The sequence below is a fragment of the Periplaneta americana genome, chromosome 15 (genome assembly GCF_040183065.1).
Source record: "Periplaneta americana isolate PAMFEO1 chromosome 15, P.americana_PAMFEO1_priV1, whole genome shotgun sequence".
Lineage (NCBI taxonomy): Eukaryota > Metazoa > Arthropoda > Insecta > Blattodea > Blattidae > Periplaneta > Periplaneta americana.
In genome coordinates this window covers 32,019,520-32,038,482 of record NC_091131.1, presented here as the reverse complement: position 1 = coordinate 32,038,482, position 18,963 = coordinate 32,019,520, and the positions used below count along the sequence as shown (strand labels likewise).

General features: G+C 37.4%; 1 protein-coding gene across 3 annotated transcripts in view; it reads right to left on the bottom strand.

Moving 5' to 3' along the window:
- Window positions 1-18,952, bottom strand: part of ksr (kinase suppressor of ras) — a 71,938-nt gene extending 52,986 nt beyond the window's left edge. For all 3 annotated transcript variants that reach the window (XM_069846913.1, XM_069846914.1, XM_069846915.1), the window contains exons 1-3: window positions 18,800-18,952; window positions 18,454-18,594; window positions 10,399-10,543 (exon numbers count right to left, since the gene is read on the bottom strand). In XM_069846913.1, the coding sequence (XP_069703014.1) occupies window positions 10,399-10,543; window positions 18,454-18,594; window positions 18,800-18,952 (439 nt within the window). The remainder of the gene's footprint in view (window positions 1-10,398; window positions 10,544-18,453; window positions 18,595-18,799) is intronic.
- Between the last annotated feature and the right edge of the window lie 11 nt (window positions 18,953-18,963).

The following is an 18,963-nucleotide window of genomic DNA, read 5'->3' as shown; positions in this document are numbered from 1 at the left end:
TATGTTTATTATTAGTATTATTATTATTATTATTATTATTATTATTATTATTATTATTATCCAGTAAAAGTAGAACTCTATTTCATAATGACTGTCATTTTTGATTTAGTAATTTACCATTTCACCTAAATTAATTTGAATTCTTAAGGAATGGAACATATCTCTAGAGTAGTGGTCGTCAGCACTCGCTGAAATGGGTAACAGGTAAGAAGTGCATCAAAATATGCCCTCTCGTGCAGCAGGAAGGAGAGAGCACACCCACCAGCAGCCACGAAAGCACCAGAGTGCTGTCTCTTATCCACAGGTAAGAGATGCTAGCCTGAGGGTGCACTGTGCTGATGACCACTGCTCTAGAGAATAAATCTTTGTTTGCCAATGAAAGAACAAGAAGGAAGCCTATTTCGATCTAAATTAGTGTTATGGGTCCTGAAGCTTATGTATATTAGAAAGAAGAAAATCTATCTACAAAAAAAAAAGATCATTCAACAACCTATGGACAGAAATATATTGTAACTTTTATTCTACTTTAACTATCACACACCCGACAACAATGTGACTTTATTTTTAATAATTCACCCGACAACAATGGTATTCCGCTCAACACAGCAACACAATAGTCGTTATTGGACTCCACAAGACGACAATGACAATGCACGACGTGTATTATTGAGAAGAACAACAATCTACTCCTAATTTCAATTAATGTTCACAATGCACTATGTACAGAACAAAACTGTCAGTTCTCAGTTCACAGTTCGCTTGCCTTGGCTAGTTCTTCTAGCTCACCCCTCAAGTTCACTGTACGTCGAACTCGGGTCTTCCGAACTGCGTCACACTCGCCTGGTGCACACGGTCGCAGTCACAGACTCACGCACTCCAGTTCACTGTACGTCGAATCCAGGTCTCCCGAGCTGTGATCCACTGCACGTCGAACCCAGGTCTCCCAGATGCGGTTCACTGCACATCGAACTCAAGTCTTCCAGCTGCGGTCCACTGCACGTCGAACCCAGATCTTCCAGTTGCGGTTCACTGCACGTCGAACCCAATTCTCCCAGCTGCTGTTCCTGCACATCGAACCCAGGTCTCCCAGATGCGTTTCACTCCACTCGAACCCAAGTCTCCCAGCTGTGGTCCACTGCACGTGGAACCCAGGTCTCCCAGATGCGGTCCACTGCTCGTCGAACTCGCCTGCTGTCCAAGATTGACTTGAAGACTCAAGACTAATTTGTCGGCAACTCACGCTTTTATTACTACACAACATATTCTGGAATCTTCTATTCGCGTGGTTTTGTGGATTTTCGAGAGCAATATGCTTCTAGATGTTTCCCTTGCTCTCTCCGCTCTGCTCCATCACCATAGCCTTCTCCCCTCGCTCCGTACAGCTCCTATCGAAGCTCGAGTTTGTTTCCCTGCGCCTTCCTTCTTGCTAGACACATACGCACACTCCTGAGGCAACCAGAACAATCCAGACTGGTGCCATAATATTTAACTAATTTATGTAGAAAGTGGCTTACTCCACTATCATTCTGACACCATTATTTATGAAGATAATCATTTATGTTTACACTTTCAGTTACACAAACAATTTTATTATCTTTAGACAAGTACTGTACAGGAAGTTAAAATTAAAATAAATCCTGTCTCTTTTATTTGGAGAGGGGTGACAATTTTTTTTTCCTCCAAGAGAAATGAGGACTCCTAAATACAGTCCTGCACGTAACTTAATACATTACATATGTTTTAAGTGTTCACACTTATTTTTCTACACTTATTCTCGTAGACGATAGGAAGAACAAAAAACAATAATTGTTATTTCATCAATGAGGTCCTTTGGCACCAATGCTTAATGTAACACAGGACATCCAGTTCTAATGGTAGCAAGATGAATTTTCACTTTGTGATTAAAATCGAGGCTGAGTCCTGATGACTAAACAATAAAGTACAAATATACGTAAAGATGGCTGTCTCATACAATTTTCATTCTTTTAAAAAAATTGCTTTATTCGGCAAATGTATGTTGTATCAAACAAGATCATTTACTTTCGAAAAGTTCCATCGTAAACAAGGGATTAAAATGGGGATGTTCAATGTCATCAAATGTTTTTAAAACATATTTACATGTGGTTTTAACAAAGTGGAAGCCACCGGCGTGGCTCAGTCGGTTAAGGCGCTTGCCTGCCGGTCTGAAGTTGCGTTCGGGCGCGGGTTCGATCCCTGCTTGGGCTGATTACCTGGTTGGGTTTTTTCCGAGGTTTTCCCCAACTGTAATGTGAATGCAAGGTAATCTATGGCGAATCCTCGGCCTCATCTCGCCAAATAACATCTCGCTATCACCAAACTCATCGACGCTAAATAACCTAGCAGTTGATACAGCGTCGTTAAATAACCAACTAAAAAAAAAAAAAAGTGGATGGGTATCCCAATTGAAGAAACCTATCTTCTTTCTCTACTCTTTGCTGACAACCAGGTTAAAATTGGCCCAAGATAGAGAGGATACTAAGATCCTAGTGAAGAGGTTTCTTACCAAATACACTGCTTGGGGATTAACAGCCAATCTCAATAAATGTGAATATCTGGTTATGTATGGGATGCAGGATGGAAAAGATTTGGACGTTGGAATTGGAAAGATTAAATGCAATTCAAATTTCAAATACCTTGGTTCATGGATAGACTCAAGTGGTAGAGTCATGTAGATGTACAACAGAGAATAGAACAAGGAAGAGTTTGCAAACAGATATTACATCCTGTTCTGTGGTGTCCAAGCATACATCTTGATATAAAGAAGCTTCTGTATCACTCTTTATTTGAGAGTATCACACTGTATGGTGCAGAATTATGGGAGATGACCAAAGCGCAAGAAAGACATAATATGAGGGCAGCAGAGTTAAACTTCTGGAGGGAGTGTATTAAAAAGACTGTTATGGATTGGGTTAGAACATCCGAATGGCTGTGAGTAGGAATACTACCATCATGGATCGTATAGAAGAGAAATGTTTAACCTGGTATGGACACGTCCAGAGATTGGAAGGTCATAGGCTACCTCGGCAAAAAAAGATGACATCCCGGCAGAACCTGGATGGATAGAGTGAGATCGACAATGATATTCAGGGGTCTAACTGATGAAGACTGGCAAGACAGGGACCTCTGGCAGCGTAGAGTAAAATAGGAAGATATCTAGCTGCAGGCAACCCTGAAGAAAGACCCCTAATGAACTGAACTCAACTCAACTGAACTTAAAAAGTAATAATGTAACAGTACAGAATAAGAGACAATTTTTTTTCGAGGATCTTCATCCTCCACCCTAAGCCTATACTTCAGTTTCTCTCAGCTTATGTTAGATACACAATGGCACTCCCATGGTACTGGATGCCAGACATTACAATGCCAATACACAAACATCGACATGGGATTCAAATTCATTATCATGGTTTCCCTACAGACAACACATTAATTGTTACATATACTAAAGTGTCCCACGCCTGGATTTGCATTACGGAATGATCACTGGTCCAAGTCCTCTTGAGGAAAGAAATTTTCTCAAATAATTTCGGGCACTATATAGGACTGGTACCCACCCAATATCATGATGAGTTTGGCAGAGCTAAGATATATAGTGAAATCTGGTTCCGAAAACCAACTATAATGGGTAGGGGGGAAGAAGGAATCATTGTTCTGACCACATGATATCTCCATTCTGGTTGGATAATCATTCACCTCTGCAGGGAATGTCGATATGAAATCAGCAGTCAGCTGGTCAGTATTGGCCCTTCATGGGTTGTTTGCACCATATGGATATACTAAAACAGTCGTCCTGTGCCATCTAAAGCATCATGCCTTGGTGGACTAGCATTATAGAATGAGTGCTGGTTAAACTCCTCTTGAGGGAAGAAATTTTCTCGTGCAATTGTGGCCAGTGTGGGACCAATGCTCTCCCAGCACTGTGATGAATTTTGGGAGCTACAGTGAGTAGTGAAATTCGATTTGGAAAGTCAGCTATAATGGCTGAGATGGGAATATTATATTCAACATAATACTGTTCCTATACTGACTGGATGATGATTGTTCACCTTTGCTGAGGCATGTGGACATGAGGCTAGCAATCGGCCTTAGCCCTCTATGGGCTGTCACATCATGGATTTATTATTTTATATCACTAAACCAGTCAAATTTAAATATTAAAATAACCAATATTACTAAAGTGAAATGAGATGGCATAAATGTGATTACTTAGATCAGCCTTGGAAAAGATGAAAAGTTTAAGATAATGTTGGAGACTACTTGTACTTCCATTATAACCAAACGATCTTCTGCATTTCTGTCTGTCACCTTTACACAATAGTTTCATTTAAATCCGAAACTTTTACCAAGTTTTTCACACAATGGTTCATAAATCATATTTGTAACTAAAGCACACAATATATTATACAGCACCAAATAAACTGATCTCAGAGTAACCAAACGATCTTCTACATTTCTGTCTGTCACCTTTCCACAATAGTTTCATTTAAATCCGAAACTTTTACCAAGTTTTTCACGCTATGGTTCATAAATCATATTTGTAACTAAAGCCCACAATATATCATACAACACTAAATAAACTGACCTCTGAATAACCAGAAATCACGCACAATCTTTGAACGTCAATTGATATCAAGAGCCACTGAAAGCTAAGCTTTGACAGTTTCATAAACAACTAATGGATAAAATCAGGTGCATGTGGGCGAAACAAAAGTATTGAATTCCAAGAAACATCATTATTGGTGATATGTACATCTATTATCAGGCAGTACATCTCACTTGACGATATGTGTCAGAGGATTTTTTTTCTTGGGTTATTTTACGATGCTGTATCAACATCTAGGTTATTTAGCGTCTGAATGATATGAAGGTGATAATGCCGGTGAAATGAATCCGGGGTCCAGCACCGAAAGTGTCAGAGGAAGAATTGTTTGTATGCATCTAAGTCTGACTAGTGTAATATGTACCTAGTGGCAATGTATGCAATGGAGGGGGAAAGGAACCGGTCACCCTACCTCATTATCTCCTAGTTGCCTCGTAAGTGGTGCCTTCTTGGTATCACCACAGTCTAGTATATACAGTCACGAAGCTCAATACGTAGGAAATATGCATCTATAGATAGTTGCTAACCACTAGGATCGCTACTATTGCCTCATCACAGACAATGTGAAGTAGTATCTGCACACTCTATTGTTCCTAGTAAAAAAAGGTAAAGGTACCCCCATAACATACCATGAAGGCACTTGGGGGGCATGGAGGTAGAGCCCCATGCTTTCCATGACCTCGGCACTAGAATGAGGTGGTGTGGTCGGCACCACGCTCTGACCGCCTTTTACCCCCGGGAACGACCCGGTACTCAATTTTATAGAAGGCTGAGTGAACCTTGGGGCCATTCTGAAAGTTTGGCAACGAGAAAAATCCTGTCACCACCTGGGATCGAACCCCAGACCTTCCAGTCCATAGCCAGCTGCTCTACCAACTGAGCTACCCGGCCGCCCCTATTGTTCCTAGTACAACTCATCAACTGAAGCTTCGTGACTGTATAAACTAGATTGTGGTATCACTTGTGAGGTTCAGACCTGTCTTCGGACAGTTGACTAAACAACAACAACAACCATTATTGGATCATTAACCCTCTTCCAATTGCAAACTTCCAGCTATCTTTGGATAGTTATTTTGACAATTGACAACATATCCGCAAATAAAACACAATATACAGTACAGTAAAACCTTGGATTACGAGTATAATTCGTTTAGAAAACGTGCTCTTAATTCAAAACACTCACATATCAAAGCGACTTTCTCCATAAAAAAACAATGCAAACTCAGATTAATTCCTTTCACAACCTTTTATTCATATAAAATACAGTATAATTTAGGTAACATTCAATACAATAATGCAAAACAAATTACTTTACTGTATTTTGTTTTTGAGTGTCTGTCATCTGTTTTATACTGCTTAGTAAACTTCTTGAACATTTCAAGACAATATTTTCACTATCACTAACAGAATCACTTCTGACTGCTTGACTGACTGGAATCTTTCCTTTGACTAAGAACCTATCCAATGACGCCTGCTTTTGCCTCGTTTTGAGGATTTTGCGGAAATATGACATTGCATTATCGTTAAACAGATTTATTGCATGCATTGCTAAAACTTTATTAGGGTGGTGAATTTGAACAAAATGTTGTACTGCTTCCCACTTTTTACATACCTCTTTAATCTCATTTGAAGCAAATAATTCATCCGCTCTTTTCTCCTCTTCCTCCTCAGATGAGATCCCCTCCATTGCCTCTTGCTGTTGCTCGCAAGCAAAGCAAGTTACGTAAAAATCGTGCTGCTCTTACACTGCAAGACATCACTCGTTTCCTCATTGCTCGCTTGTTTTGCAAAACACTCGCAAATCAAATTACTCGTAATCCAAGGTTTTATTTTACATCCTTTCCATAGTTTGTGAAAGTAGATGGTCACTTAAGCCGTGTTTTCAAAGAAAAAGGCTGTTAGGGATTTGTGGGTAGTTGCACTTAAAGTACCGGTATTATTACATTTAGCCTTCTAAAGCAAGAAGACAAGAACATCAGTTTACACTGATGACTTGTCAATCATAGCTGCACCAAATGATATACAGATTTTGTGCTACACAGGCTTCACAAGGAAGTTATGGTCCCTTAAACCACACGATAAGTTTAATCAGTTTGATTAGTCTATTAGAACACATTTGAATAGTTAATCAGATTTTAAAAGTGACTGGTTAATTGGTTCAATGAATTGATTACATCGACAGCTGTAATGAAGGCAGCTCACGAATATTTGTCACAAGCAAAAAAAGAAAAAGAAGATAGGGCCTACATATATTAAGGTTGAGAAAAATAGGAAGAAATGGATGGAAGAGAAATAGTAAGAAGGACGAAAAAATAATATTGGAAAGACCAATTTCCACTTAGAAGCAGAAGATTAATTTCACATAAAATATCTAAAAATTGTTTAATGTTCAATAAAGTGTGAAATGCTGTATTAATTTCAAAGCAATATTACTCGTTATTTTCACAAGAATCTCGTTTTCATTTGACTCTTACATTACAAAATTTACAAGTACTGAAGGTTGTTTTGAGCAGTGTCCAAAAATTATGTCTGATCTGAGCTTCCAAAAATACCACTATATACGACATACCATATAATATACCGCAAGAATTTCATTCTGTCGATAAGAGTTATGAGCGACATGACTAATAATTATTGTAGAAATTACGGTATAATTATCCTAATTTCAACATGTTAATTAATTTCGATCTTAAAAAGCTTTTCATTAAAGATGATCTTTGCAACTAAACTATTCTCTATTTACATTTAAAATGATAGTTACGATGAACTGATTTACTAATCATAAGGGCCTTCAAAGAATTCCATTAAGACTCAGTCTTTGTCTAAACATAGAATGTAAATTCAAGAAATTGAGAGATAAACGTAGATATATCATTTTACTAGATGCCAGCAGTCACTTAACTAAGAATTGACAATTGTGCATTCTTCACGTCATATTTCTTCGATGTTAGAACTGATATCACAAGAGGTCTTTATTAACAGGATTAAAATTCGATTAATTCTGTTATCTTGTTGAACTTATTAAGTTGTGAACTAAAGTAAAAGTCACAAATATAATTGAATGTTATCCTAAAACATGAAATATTATGTCTCTGTCCTTAGATCACAAGATGGCGAATTTAAAGCAGTTGACAAGTGCTGTTGTGTTTCTTCTTTTGTTTTATTAATAACGAAGCTGGATCTATAAAGACTGTAGTGACCAGGCCACATTGAACTATGTAGTAGCAGTGACAATAAAAATAATTACATATAGGCAATGTTTAGCTTTGGAAAGATGGAAAGAATATTATGAAGACCACTTTAAACTAAGAAATGAAAGAGAAAGTGAGCAAATGGAACAAGAAGTATATACAGCTGAACCTTTAGTAGAACCACCTGAGATGATCGACGTGGAAATGGCAATAGATAAGTTGAAGAATAACAAGGCTCCTGGGCGTGACCACATAACAGAAATGATTAAAAAGGGTGGTAAAGAACTTAAAAAGACAATATTATATTTGATATAAAGGATATGGATAACCGAGACTATTCCTGAGGAGTGGAGAATAGGGGTGATAGTTCCAATACATAAAAAGGGTGATAATATGATATGTGAGAACTATAGGGCAATAACTTTACTGTATACAGTTTATAAAATTTTGACTAACATCCTATATAAAAAAATATTACCATATATGGAAGGAATAGTAGGGGACTATCAGTGCGGATTCAGACTGGGAAGATCGACGGTGGACCAGCTATTCATAATGAGACAAGAGACAGAAAAATGCTGGGAACAGAACATCGATTTATCCTATATAAAAAAATATTACCATATATGGAAGGAATAGTAGGGGACTATCAGTGCGGATTCAGACTGGGAAGATCGACGGTGGACCAGCTATTCATAATGAGACAAGAGACAGAAAAATGCTGGGAACAGAACATCGATTTACACTGCCTCTTTTTAGATTTTGAATCTGCATATGATAATCTAATACTTAAGACAATATGGGGACACATGCATCAACTCGGTTTTCCAAGGAAACTGATAAATGTATGCAGAATTGTGTCATCTGAACCAAAGGCAACAGTGAAATTAGGAAAGATCACAACTGAAAATTTTAAATTGGAGAAAGGAACCAGGCAAGGAGATGGGCTGGCACCTCTCTTGTTTAATATAGCCTTACACATTGCAATAATAAAATCAGAAGTCCAAATTAATGGAACCATTTTTAATAAGACACAACAGATTTTAGGCTATGCGGACGATATCATCACCGGAAGAAGGATACAAGACGTTGAAGAAGCCTTGATAGCGTTGGATAAGGAAACTCAGAAGCTGGGATTTAAAATAAATACAAAGAAATCTAAATTTATGTCATTCACCAAAAGACAAAATGATCAAGTGAAGGAAGTTAAAATGGGAACATACAAGTTTGAAAAAGTAAAAGAATTTACATATCTCGGATCAAATATTGACAGCAAATAATGATCTAAGGAATAAGGTACAAAGAAGAATAAATCTGGCTAACAGGGCATATTATTCACTTTTACCAATTGTTAAAAATAAAATAATATCTAGAGAAATCAAAATCAAGATTTACAAAACCCTAATAAGACCCATTATAACATACGGTACAGAAACATGGGTTCTGAATAAAAATACATGCAAACAACTAGCAGTATTTGAGAGGAAATTCTTAAGAAGGATTTTCGGAGCAATTGAAACAGTGGATGGATGGAGAGCCAGATATAATAATGAGATATACGAACTGTACAAGGAATCGGATTTGGAGGCGCACATAAGATGCCAAAGATTGAGATGGTTAGGACATGTCACAAGGATGGAAACAACAAGGAAAGTGAAGGTTGTCTTCAATAACAACTCAGATGGAACCAGATTAAGAGGAAGACCGAGAACAAGATGGTGGAACTGTGTACGAGTGGATGTGAATAGATTAGGAATAAGGAATTGGAGGGAGTTGGCGATGCATAGAGAAGGATGGAAGAGAGCCATAGAGGAGGGTAAGGCCCACCTGGGCTGTAATACCAAATAAGAAGAAGAAGAATAGGCAATGTTTATAACAAACACAAAAATGTCCTACTATCCGTTACTCGGGAGAAGACGAGCGGAAAGAATGTGACCTTCTTGACTATCGCTGCTGATTATTATAAACATCGCTCAGATAAGCATCCCAGTAGCCGGGTTGTTACTCGTGCAGGAAACATGAGTAACAATGCATATGGAAATTAAAACTAAGTGGAACAGAAGAAGACCTAATGTTTCCGCTTACTGCAGTACAAATATTGCACGCGTTGTCGTACGTTATCTGTTCACATCCCTTCCTCCTCAGTTCCCTCTCGTCTTCTCCTGAGTCACCGACAGTACTTTTGCAGTTATCATGTGAACAGTAATAACTTACAGAAATGGCTCACAGGAATTCGAATTAAAATCTGGCTAATGCTCACACAAATATATTTATTCATATAAAAGACACACTTTTCTTCTCCTCAAGACATCTCTCAAATACAAGATCAGTGTTGCATACCGAAAGTTAACATTTTATGTGCAATTCTGACTAAAAATCTGCTAGTCTAGATTCATGTAAGTATTGTCTATGTATTATAAAAAGTACTGACTTTTTTCCAATAACTAACCATGGAAATGAAGACGCATCCTATACACCATACATCTCATACAGTAATTCCAATAAAATGTGTACCTTTCTTCTCTCCTTTCCAATTTATGCTTAAAAAGAACGAGGCTTTGACGATTAGTGATCACACAATCTTACCTGTATACTTCTTGAGATTATGCAGGGCGCGAATGAGACGTCGCACCTCTTCTTCCCTTGCATTTCTCTCACTGAGGAGGTTACGAAGTTCATGCTCTGACTTCTCTTGCAGAGCTTCTAATGTTCTAACTTTCTGACATACACCCTGCAAAAACAAATAAAAACAGTGGCGTCATTACAAAAATCTTCTTTGTGAATAAACATTTCTTTCCAAACTGCACAGATTTGAACATCAATGGAACATGCAATCCCCCCTCCCCAGAAAGCTCCCTGAAGATGTCTGTAATGCATTACGTGGATATTTTAGAAAGATTACAGTGTGTCCGCAGTAGTAAACTAGATGGTAGTTGTTATGCTTTCGATTTCGAGCATTCAAACTCATTCACGACAAATGGACTTTTAGGGTGCTATGCACAGACATTTCGCTAACCTGCGCTACGAGCGTGTTAAACTAGCCCCGGCTATCGACTGATTACTTGCACAGGATTCATATCATATCATATCGCTAACACTGGTTTATGAATACAAAAAACGTTAGTTTGCTGACCATCCACCGGAAGCCCATGCTAAGAATGTCTATGAATATGGCCCTCAGGGACTATAAAAATCTTGTATGACTTTCCTGGGAAGGGAAGTAAAGCTGGTGGTATTATTTATGAGTTTTATGACATGCAACAGTATCCTCTCACTCGTAGTTACTAGCCAACTGCACAAGACTCCACCAAAGCTCTTTGCATTGCAGAGAAACTAATTGAGGACCGTTTTTGCAAAACTTGCTAACTGAAAAAACTAAATTTTACAGGAGAGACAAAACATTATAGTAGGCAAGTTTTGCTGTATGTGTCACTTATAGCAGAAAGCAAGTTTTGAAAAAACGACCACACTTTGACACACTACAATGAAGAGAAATAACCCAATTTTACTAAGACGCTTTGAACATCATGTAGAGGCCTGCCTTATGTTAACGAATCCATCAAAATCTCAATTTTGCAAATTTTGCAGTTAGCAAGTTTTGCAAAAACGGTCCTCAATTACAAAGCAAAATTTTGAGGCACAGCAAAGAAGCAATAACGATTTCTAACAAAATAAATCTATAGTACATAACTTTACTATGCTGCATATCTTTATGTAGAACTACATGTGGAAGCGATCAACTGTAAATAGGTATAATCTTAGACAAAAAAAATTACTGGCGCCATACACTAAGTCCCCTTTGGAAAAGTTAAGTTGATTTCGTAAGAGCATAGGTTTACACATGAACAAATTTCTTATACATGATTCTGCTCTGTTTTTCCTTTGTTTTGTTTGTTTGATGTTTTTTCTGCCTGTTTATAGGTTGAGTGTTATAATTAACTATAACCAGGGCAGGGTATTTATGGAGATCGCGAAAATCACGACATAACAGATATACAATAGATTTTTACTAATCTTTATGCATTAAGTGATTCTGATTAAAAATAAGGCGATAAAACAATCGTGACAAATAGCGAAATAGAGTTCTAATAACGAAATATGAACACATTCGCGAATTATTACTATTGCATCATTTTATAGAGAATTTCATATTCTGAGTTTATTCACTTGAATTTGTTATATATCCAAGTAGGCTACATTACATGGCATTCCAGGTGTTCTGATTACATTAGTGAACTCAAAAGACGGAGAATTCAACATTTCACTAATAATTTGAAAATGTTAATTTGCAAGTTTTTTTTTCCGTTTTTAATGAATGTGTGTTAAATACAGTCTCAATCCAACAAAATATTGTCTATTGGCCATACAGCACCTTTACCAGAATCCAACGAACTTTTTATGTCAACTATTCGGAAAGTAATATTCATACTGAGTTAATACTCCAATTACAAAATAATTGCATTTTCCAAAATTTCCATTAATCTCTGCCAAGACTACAAATCAATCTCCAATAATCTCCACCGACGCCAATGTTAAAAAACACAGATGATAAAATTAATCTCCATATAAATATCTGCCCCTGATTATAACAAAGATATATTCAAGGAGTAAATTAGGTGCAAAATAAACATTCTTTCCTTAGTCATGAGAGTCAGGTGCTGCCCAAAGTAGACTTAGACAAATTCACGTGACAGAAGATTGGTCAATTTTTGTGTCTAAGGCTGTATATAGCTTTACTATGCTGCATATCTTTCGCAACGTTGCTAGCTCTCTCACACTCAATTGGCAGCAGCAGTTCATATCTTGTTTGGTGCAGTGTTCCTTTCTCTATCCAACGGTATGTGCACTATCTTTCAGTATCTTTTCATTTGTGAGCAGTAATAGCGAAAGGGGGTTGTACTTTTGTATGATTGTAAATTCGCAAGTTACCCCCACCATACCTACTGAGGGGAAAGACGTAGTTCGATGTTTAAATTGTTACTAATGTTTTGCAGAAACCACATATGAACAATCATACCAAATTGCAGGGTCCAAAGAGTGACTCAAATGCATCTAGATTATAAGAGTAAATGGTGTGCCATTTTCCCAAAAATGGCTTAAAACATTGTTATCAAGTTTCATGACATGTCAACAGCAGCTTGTTTGCCTGAAGTCAGCATAGCCTAAAGGATAAAAATGAAAACTGGTATAGGCTATATGAGAGAGCCATCTAAAACTTTGAGCCTTGATTTCTATGCTTTTTTAAATTATTATCCAGCAAATCATTCCAAAAATGATCCTCCATGCATTCTTAAGTTAGATGCCGTGGAACTACTCTGCAGCACATATAAGGATCACCTTCAAATTTATACAGATGAATCTCTAAACCCTGATGATGGGACAACAAAAGCAGGGTATTATATTCCAAAATATCAAGAAAGTTACTTCATACCATGTTCATCCTCCTCCAGTCTTGACACTGAATTGCTAGCTATTGATGCTGTTCTTCAGTGTTACTCAAATTTCTGAAAAATCTATTTGCATATTTACTGACTCCAAGGGGACTATATTTAATATAATCAAACATGTACCAAACCTGTATGCATTCCCATTCAGAAAAAACTAAGTAAACTAAAAAAACTTCAAAAGGAAATAACATTTCAATGGATACCTAGTCATTGTGGTATACCTGGAAACAAGAAAGTCGATAACATTGCGAAACAGGCAACATATTTGCAATCAAGACCTCTTCAAGTGATATCTCTATCCAATGCCATTGCTTCAGTGAATTCTCATTTTACAAACCTATGGATCAACAATTGGCTCTCTTCTGTCAAAGGAAAAATTTTACAGTCCGTACAAAAGAAACCAAATGATCTGGAAATGTACAAAAATTTGCCCAGACATGTTCAAACATTTTTAACAAGATGCAAAATTGGTCACATTGTCACATAAGTGTACCTACACCGATTTCACCTTTCTGATACTCCTACTTGTCTGTGGTGTAATAATCATGATGAGATCTGGAACACATTCTTCTATACCGTCCATCCATAAAGCACAAAAGAAATACATTAAAATCATCAGTACCAGTTGCAGAAAAGACAGCTCTGCAGTATATATTGACTACACCCCAACTCTGGCTACTAGCAACAGGCATCTATAATGAACACCAATCAAAATACCCCTCATTTCTCATGAAAAACAACTGAATAGACTATAATGGACTTTATGTTGTCAGCAAACAGCTGGATACATTAAGAAGATTAATTGATGAAGTTCTTTCATTATTTTTTAGTGTAGAATAGGCCAAAGTAGAGTCTTGGGGATAGTACAGATTTCCGATGCTGATAGAGAAGAAGGGTTTGGTGCTCCAAAATCTAGGACATATCAGGTACTCTTCAAGGCTGAGGAAGGATGGCCGCACCTGTTAATGTCAGCTCACGAATGCCACTTGTCAGTCTTTGAAAATTATCGCATATAAACATGGTAAACAATGGGGCACTGTAAACTATAGGACATGGATCCATTCTAGGTCCGGTCCTCCACAAAGCCAAGTCAAGTCTACCACTGTTTCTACTGACCGTCATTCAATAATTAAAGTTATTAAATTCGATTGTCTGCTAATGGCTTCATTGCCAGATGCAAGGCACTAGACAACAACAATTCGATTGTGGAACATCTAATTGGGCTCCAATAAATCAAGATGTTAAAAAAGAATGTAGATTTTCCCCCTTCTGCTATTTATTAGTTAGAAGAGAGAAAGCGAGAGAGAGAGAGAGAGAGGGGGGGAGGGAGAGAGGGAGAGAGATTTTGTGTGTGTGTGTGTGTGTGTGTGTGTGTGTGTGAGTGAGTGAGTGTGCGTGTAATGCCTACCCACTTCACTGTGTAATTTTTTTTTAAGTAGGTTATTTTACGATGCTTTATCAACATCTTTGGTTATTTAGCGTCTGAATGAGATGAAGGCGATTGTGCCAGTGAAATGAGTCCGGGGTCCAGCACCGAAAGTTACCCAGCATTTGCTCATATTGGGTTGAGGGAAAACCCTGGAAAAAACCTCAACCAGGTAACTTGCCCCGACCGGGAATCGAACCCGGGCCACCTGGTTTCGCAGCCAGACGCGCTGACCATTACTCCACAGGTGTGGACTTCACTTTGTGTAATTCGGGTTCTGCATACTGCGAATAGATGGCAGGACTGTGACCCATTTTCAAGTTGCACACCACTTTGGCAGGCCATGTTAATCATGATGTGTATCTGTGAAGAGTTATGTCGTGTACTAGGGTGAATGTATGTGTAAGTGTTCGTGTAAGTGTAGTGTAGGGAATGGGTGAGGTTGACAATGAAGGTGAGGAAGGGAGAAGAGGAAACCCAGTGCTGGCATGTTGCCTACTCCTGTCGAATAGCACCAAGGGGACTACCAGGCTTAATGTCCCCATCCAACGGACGAATCACTGTCAACAGTAACATATGCCTTCTCTTCATATGCACTGCAGACAGATTTGGGATTTAACCCAGGCATACTGGTTCACAATTTAGTGATTAGAAGTTATGCACCGCCATCTCTCCTAGTCTCAAGGTAGAAATTTTACATGAAAATCTCTGACCCTGTTGTGAATCCTGGGCCGGCTAGTCTGGAGACAGACAAGCTACCACAGAGCTAACTCGACAGAATGTTAACCACACAAAAAAATAAATGAAAAAAGCACAGCATTTCATTAAAATACACTCTCTAGCTCTAGAACTCATGCAGCAGCTGTTGGCAATAACACAGGATGTTCCTGCTTGCATTATGCTAATTATATCTCGCAAAATTGTATATCTCAACAGTGTCCAGGAAACCAGGGAGGAAGACCTGACAGATTGAAGGGTGTCATAGCAGAAATAACACACCACATGTCTGTGCAAAGTGTAACAAGTTTTTGTGTGGCCAGCAGTGGCGTAGCGTCAATGTAAGCTAAAAAGCTTAGCTTCCCCAGTTAATAATAATTTCATAATAAACCTGCAGTTTATGGACAAAATTATTTATTAATTTTAATAGAATTTATATTTACGTGTTAAATATTGTGATGCAGCAGCTCAGGATGATTTGTGATGCAGCAGTAAACAAGAAGCCTGCGCACACCAGCTTCCAAGCAGACTGGTTTCTTCTGTGTAATCCACCCTGCAGTTTTCCATCCCTTTCTAGCTAAACTACCCTAGTCGCAAAGCTCGCAAGAAGCTAGCTTTAACATTTAAAATAAGTAGTTTCCGAGTTATCCCTTTTCGTCAGGTGTGTTCAGTTGAAGTGTTAGTGTGCACTGTGGATGATATAATAAATAATGAGCGAAATAACAGTTCCTGACACTAATTTACTTGAATTTTTTAAGGACAATTGTATTATCACGACTGACTTAGGAACAAAAGTGTGATTTAAAAAAGAAAGGACCAACTCCCTTGCTGTCAATGAAGGACACAACCAAAAGACAGACGCATACTTACGTAATGATACTAATATTGTGATTTCTCTAAGTATGACAGGGAGTTAGCTAATGTTATACTTATACATGTCTATTTGTTAAGAGATAGGCCTATGTGTAAATTGTGAAATCATATTTTACTACGTATCATTTGAGATCATGCCTTATTGGTGTTACAATGTTCCAACCAATCTTCGACTACTGACTTGACATTGACTACTATTTATTTTAAGACTGTATTTTTGTAATGCATGAAAGACAACTTGAGTTAGCTTCCCCTGCTCAAAATTTCATGCTACGCCACTGGTGGCCAGTGCTAAAGAATCATGTATGTGTGTGCAAGATGTGATTATAATAACCAATAGAAGATAGATACATTCAGAAAAAAAAAAAATATATATATATATTTCCAAAATATTTAATGTAAAATTGAGTGAATATGAATAATTCATTGCACATGATGTTAAGAACAGAATTGCAGCTGAGAAATGGTAGAATTAAGATGCTAGTAGTTATACATAGGCTAGTTAATAAAACAAATTATTTCATCTAAGCATAACAACTTTCTCTTAGAAGAAGAGAGTATACACACCGGTCTCAAATTATGTCCTGAAATTAGCTCTCAACTCTTTAATTAAGGTCACTAAGTCTGTAGTAAGATTATATTTCAAATAAAAGTTTCTAATAAGATAAAAACTGACGATAAAACGTACAGGTTAAAATGATCGGTACTAGTAGTTTGAAAGTCTGGGTCCTTATAGTTTTTATACTATTTTTGAAGGGTTATGTCAGTTATGTGTCTTTTTCGTGGAAACTTGGTACCAACCCGGCATTTGTCTTTATTACTGAAAATATACAATATAACAGATTAACGAAACCACCAAAAAAAAAAAACTCAACTCAGGTTGACTGATCCCGGGTTTCACTCCATGAACTCCCAAATATGAGTCGCCATGTGGCAAGTTTATTTAATGTATGCAGCAAGTCTTTCATATTACCGAAAATATTCCCTTTATGTAAACTGATTCATACCCAAAACATACGAACGACAAAATAGAGTTTATAACGCTTTCTTGCGACATTACAATACAGTCAATATATTTTGGATTAGAACGATAATTCTTTTGACAACTGTGTGAAGTATTTAACTGGCCTATTTCAAGATTCCTATTCGCCACTTACTGCACTTCTTTTGCAAACAAGGCACGAAAGAGTTTGAGCGATGAAGAACTTAAGGCACGAAAGTTTATGATTTTGATTGATGAAGAATTCTGCATTATTTAGAAATGTTTTCAGAATAGATTCGGAGAGAAAATACTAGTTAGTGTTTGTGATGAAGATCATCCCATCATTCCCTTCCTCATATTATGTCACATTAAGGAAATATGGTTGTCGTCTTCATTCACACACGACGAATTTCGTATATAAGTAAAGTAAGTATTTGGGCCAGGCTAGGTGGGCATACAGCTCTCCTAGTGATCACAAACAATTTGCACTAGTCCATATTATAAATCCTAGCCATTTTCAAAGTACTTTAGGAATGTTTTCTAGTGGTGCATACACATTGAACCTTTATGATAATAGATTCCTATCGTAATATGAAGTGTGTTACGAACGTCTAAATACTGGAAAAGTTGAAAGAAAATTTTACTAGGTTCGGTGAAACTTCGATATCTCCCCATACTACAAACGAGAGAGAAAACGTACTACTTTAATCATTGAAACTTTTTCACATTCCTCGATGTCATGTCATTTAAATATCCCCTCAAATCTCAACTAACCCACTATCCTTGTCACATACCTCAGCTGCATATAATTTTGCTATCGCTTCATTTAACCCATAACGAAAGGCAAATCACACGTCAATTCCGTGTGTGGTGTGGAGAGATATCGAAGACTGGCCAAGATTTCAACTATTACATGTTAAATTCTCTAACGCTATCAATGTCAGTTTTACAAAAGCAACAATATTCCTACTTAGGAGTTTTAAGAAGGCACAACTTATTTCTTTCTGCTCATAAGCAAGAAACTATTCGATTAACCCTATGTATGTATGGCACAAAACATATATTTTGTGAAACCATATAATTAGGGTACATATGACAAGTGAAATCCATATTTAATTTTCGTAACAACACAAAACATGCATTTGCTGAAGTTATTTTTGACTAAAAGTTTAACATTTAACTCGTTAAAAACATACCCGAATAGATTCCGGGCTAAGTCCAACAACTTGAAGCCACTGTTGTAGTGATGGAACCTGTCTCCTATCAGAAAGTAGCTTATCTTTCTGCAGTTTAGCCTTCGTTACCAATTGGCAGGAGTAAAGTTTAATTAACTTTCCCTGAAAACGAGAATACATTGCTTAGACACATTAATACATTGCGAATTGATGTTTACATTTGGTAATTTTGTCAAAACGTATATCTAGGTACTACACACCAGTCTTGGACTCTCGGTTCAAGGAAAGGTTACCTTAAAATCTAAGCACACAATTCAAATAGCATGGATGTGAACTATAACCTTTCTAAAACGCATGTAATACTAACCTCAAGAGTTCTTATTTCTTGTTGTGTGAGCTCTGCGCTTGTTGCACATTGTGTTCTCAACCCTTCTAAACGATCTGCAGAAATGTCAATCATTGACTGCACAACATCCAGGCTCTCACATCGTGTGTCTTGATCTGCCTCTTCGTCCGCCATCACATATATTG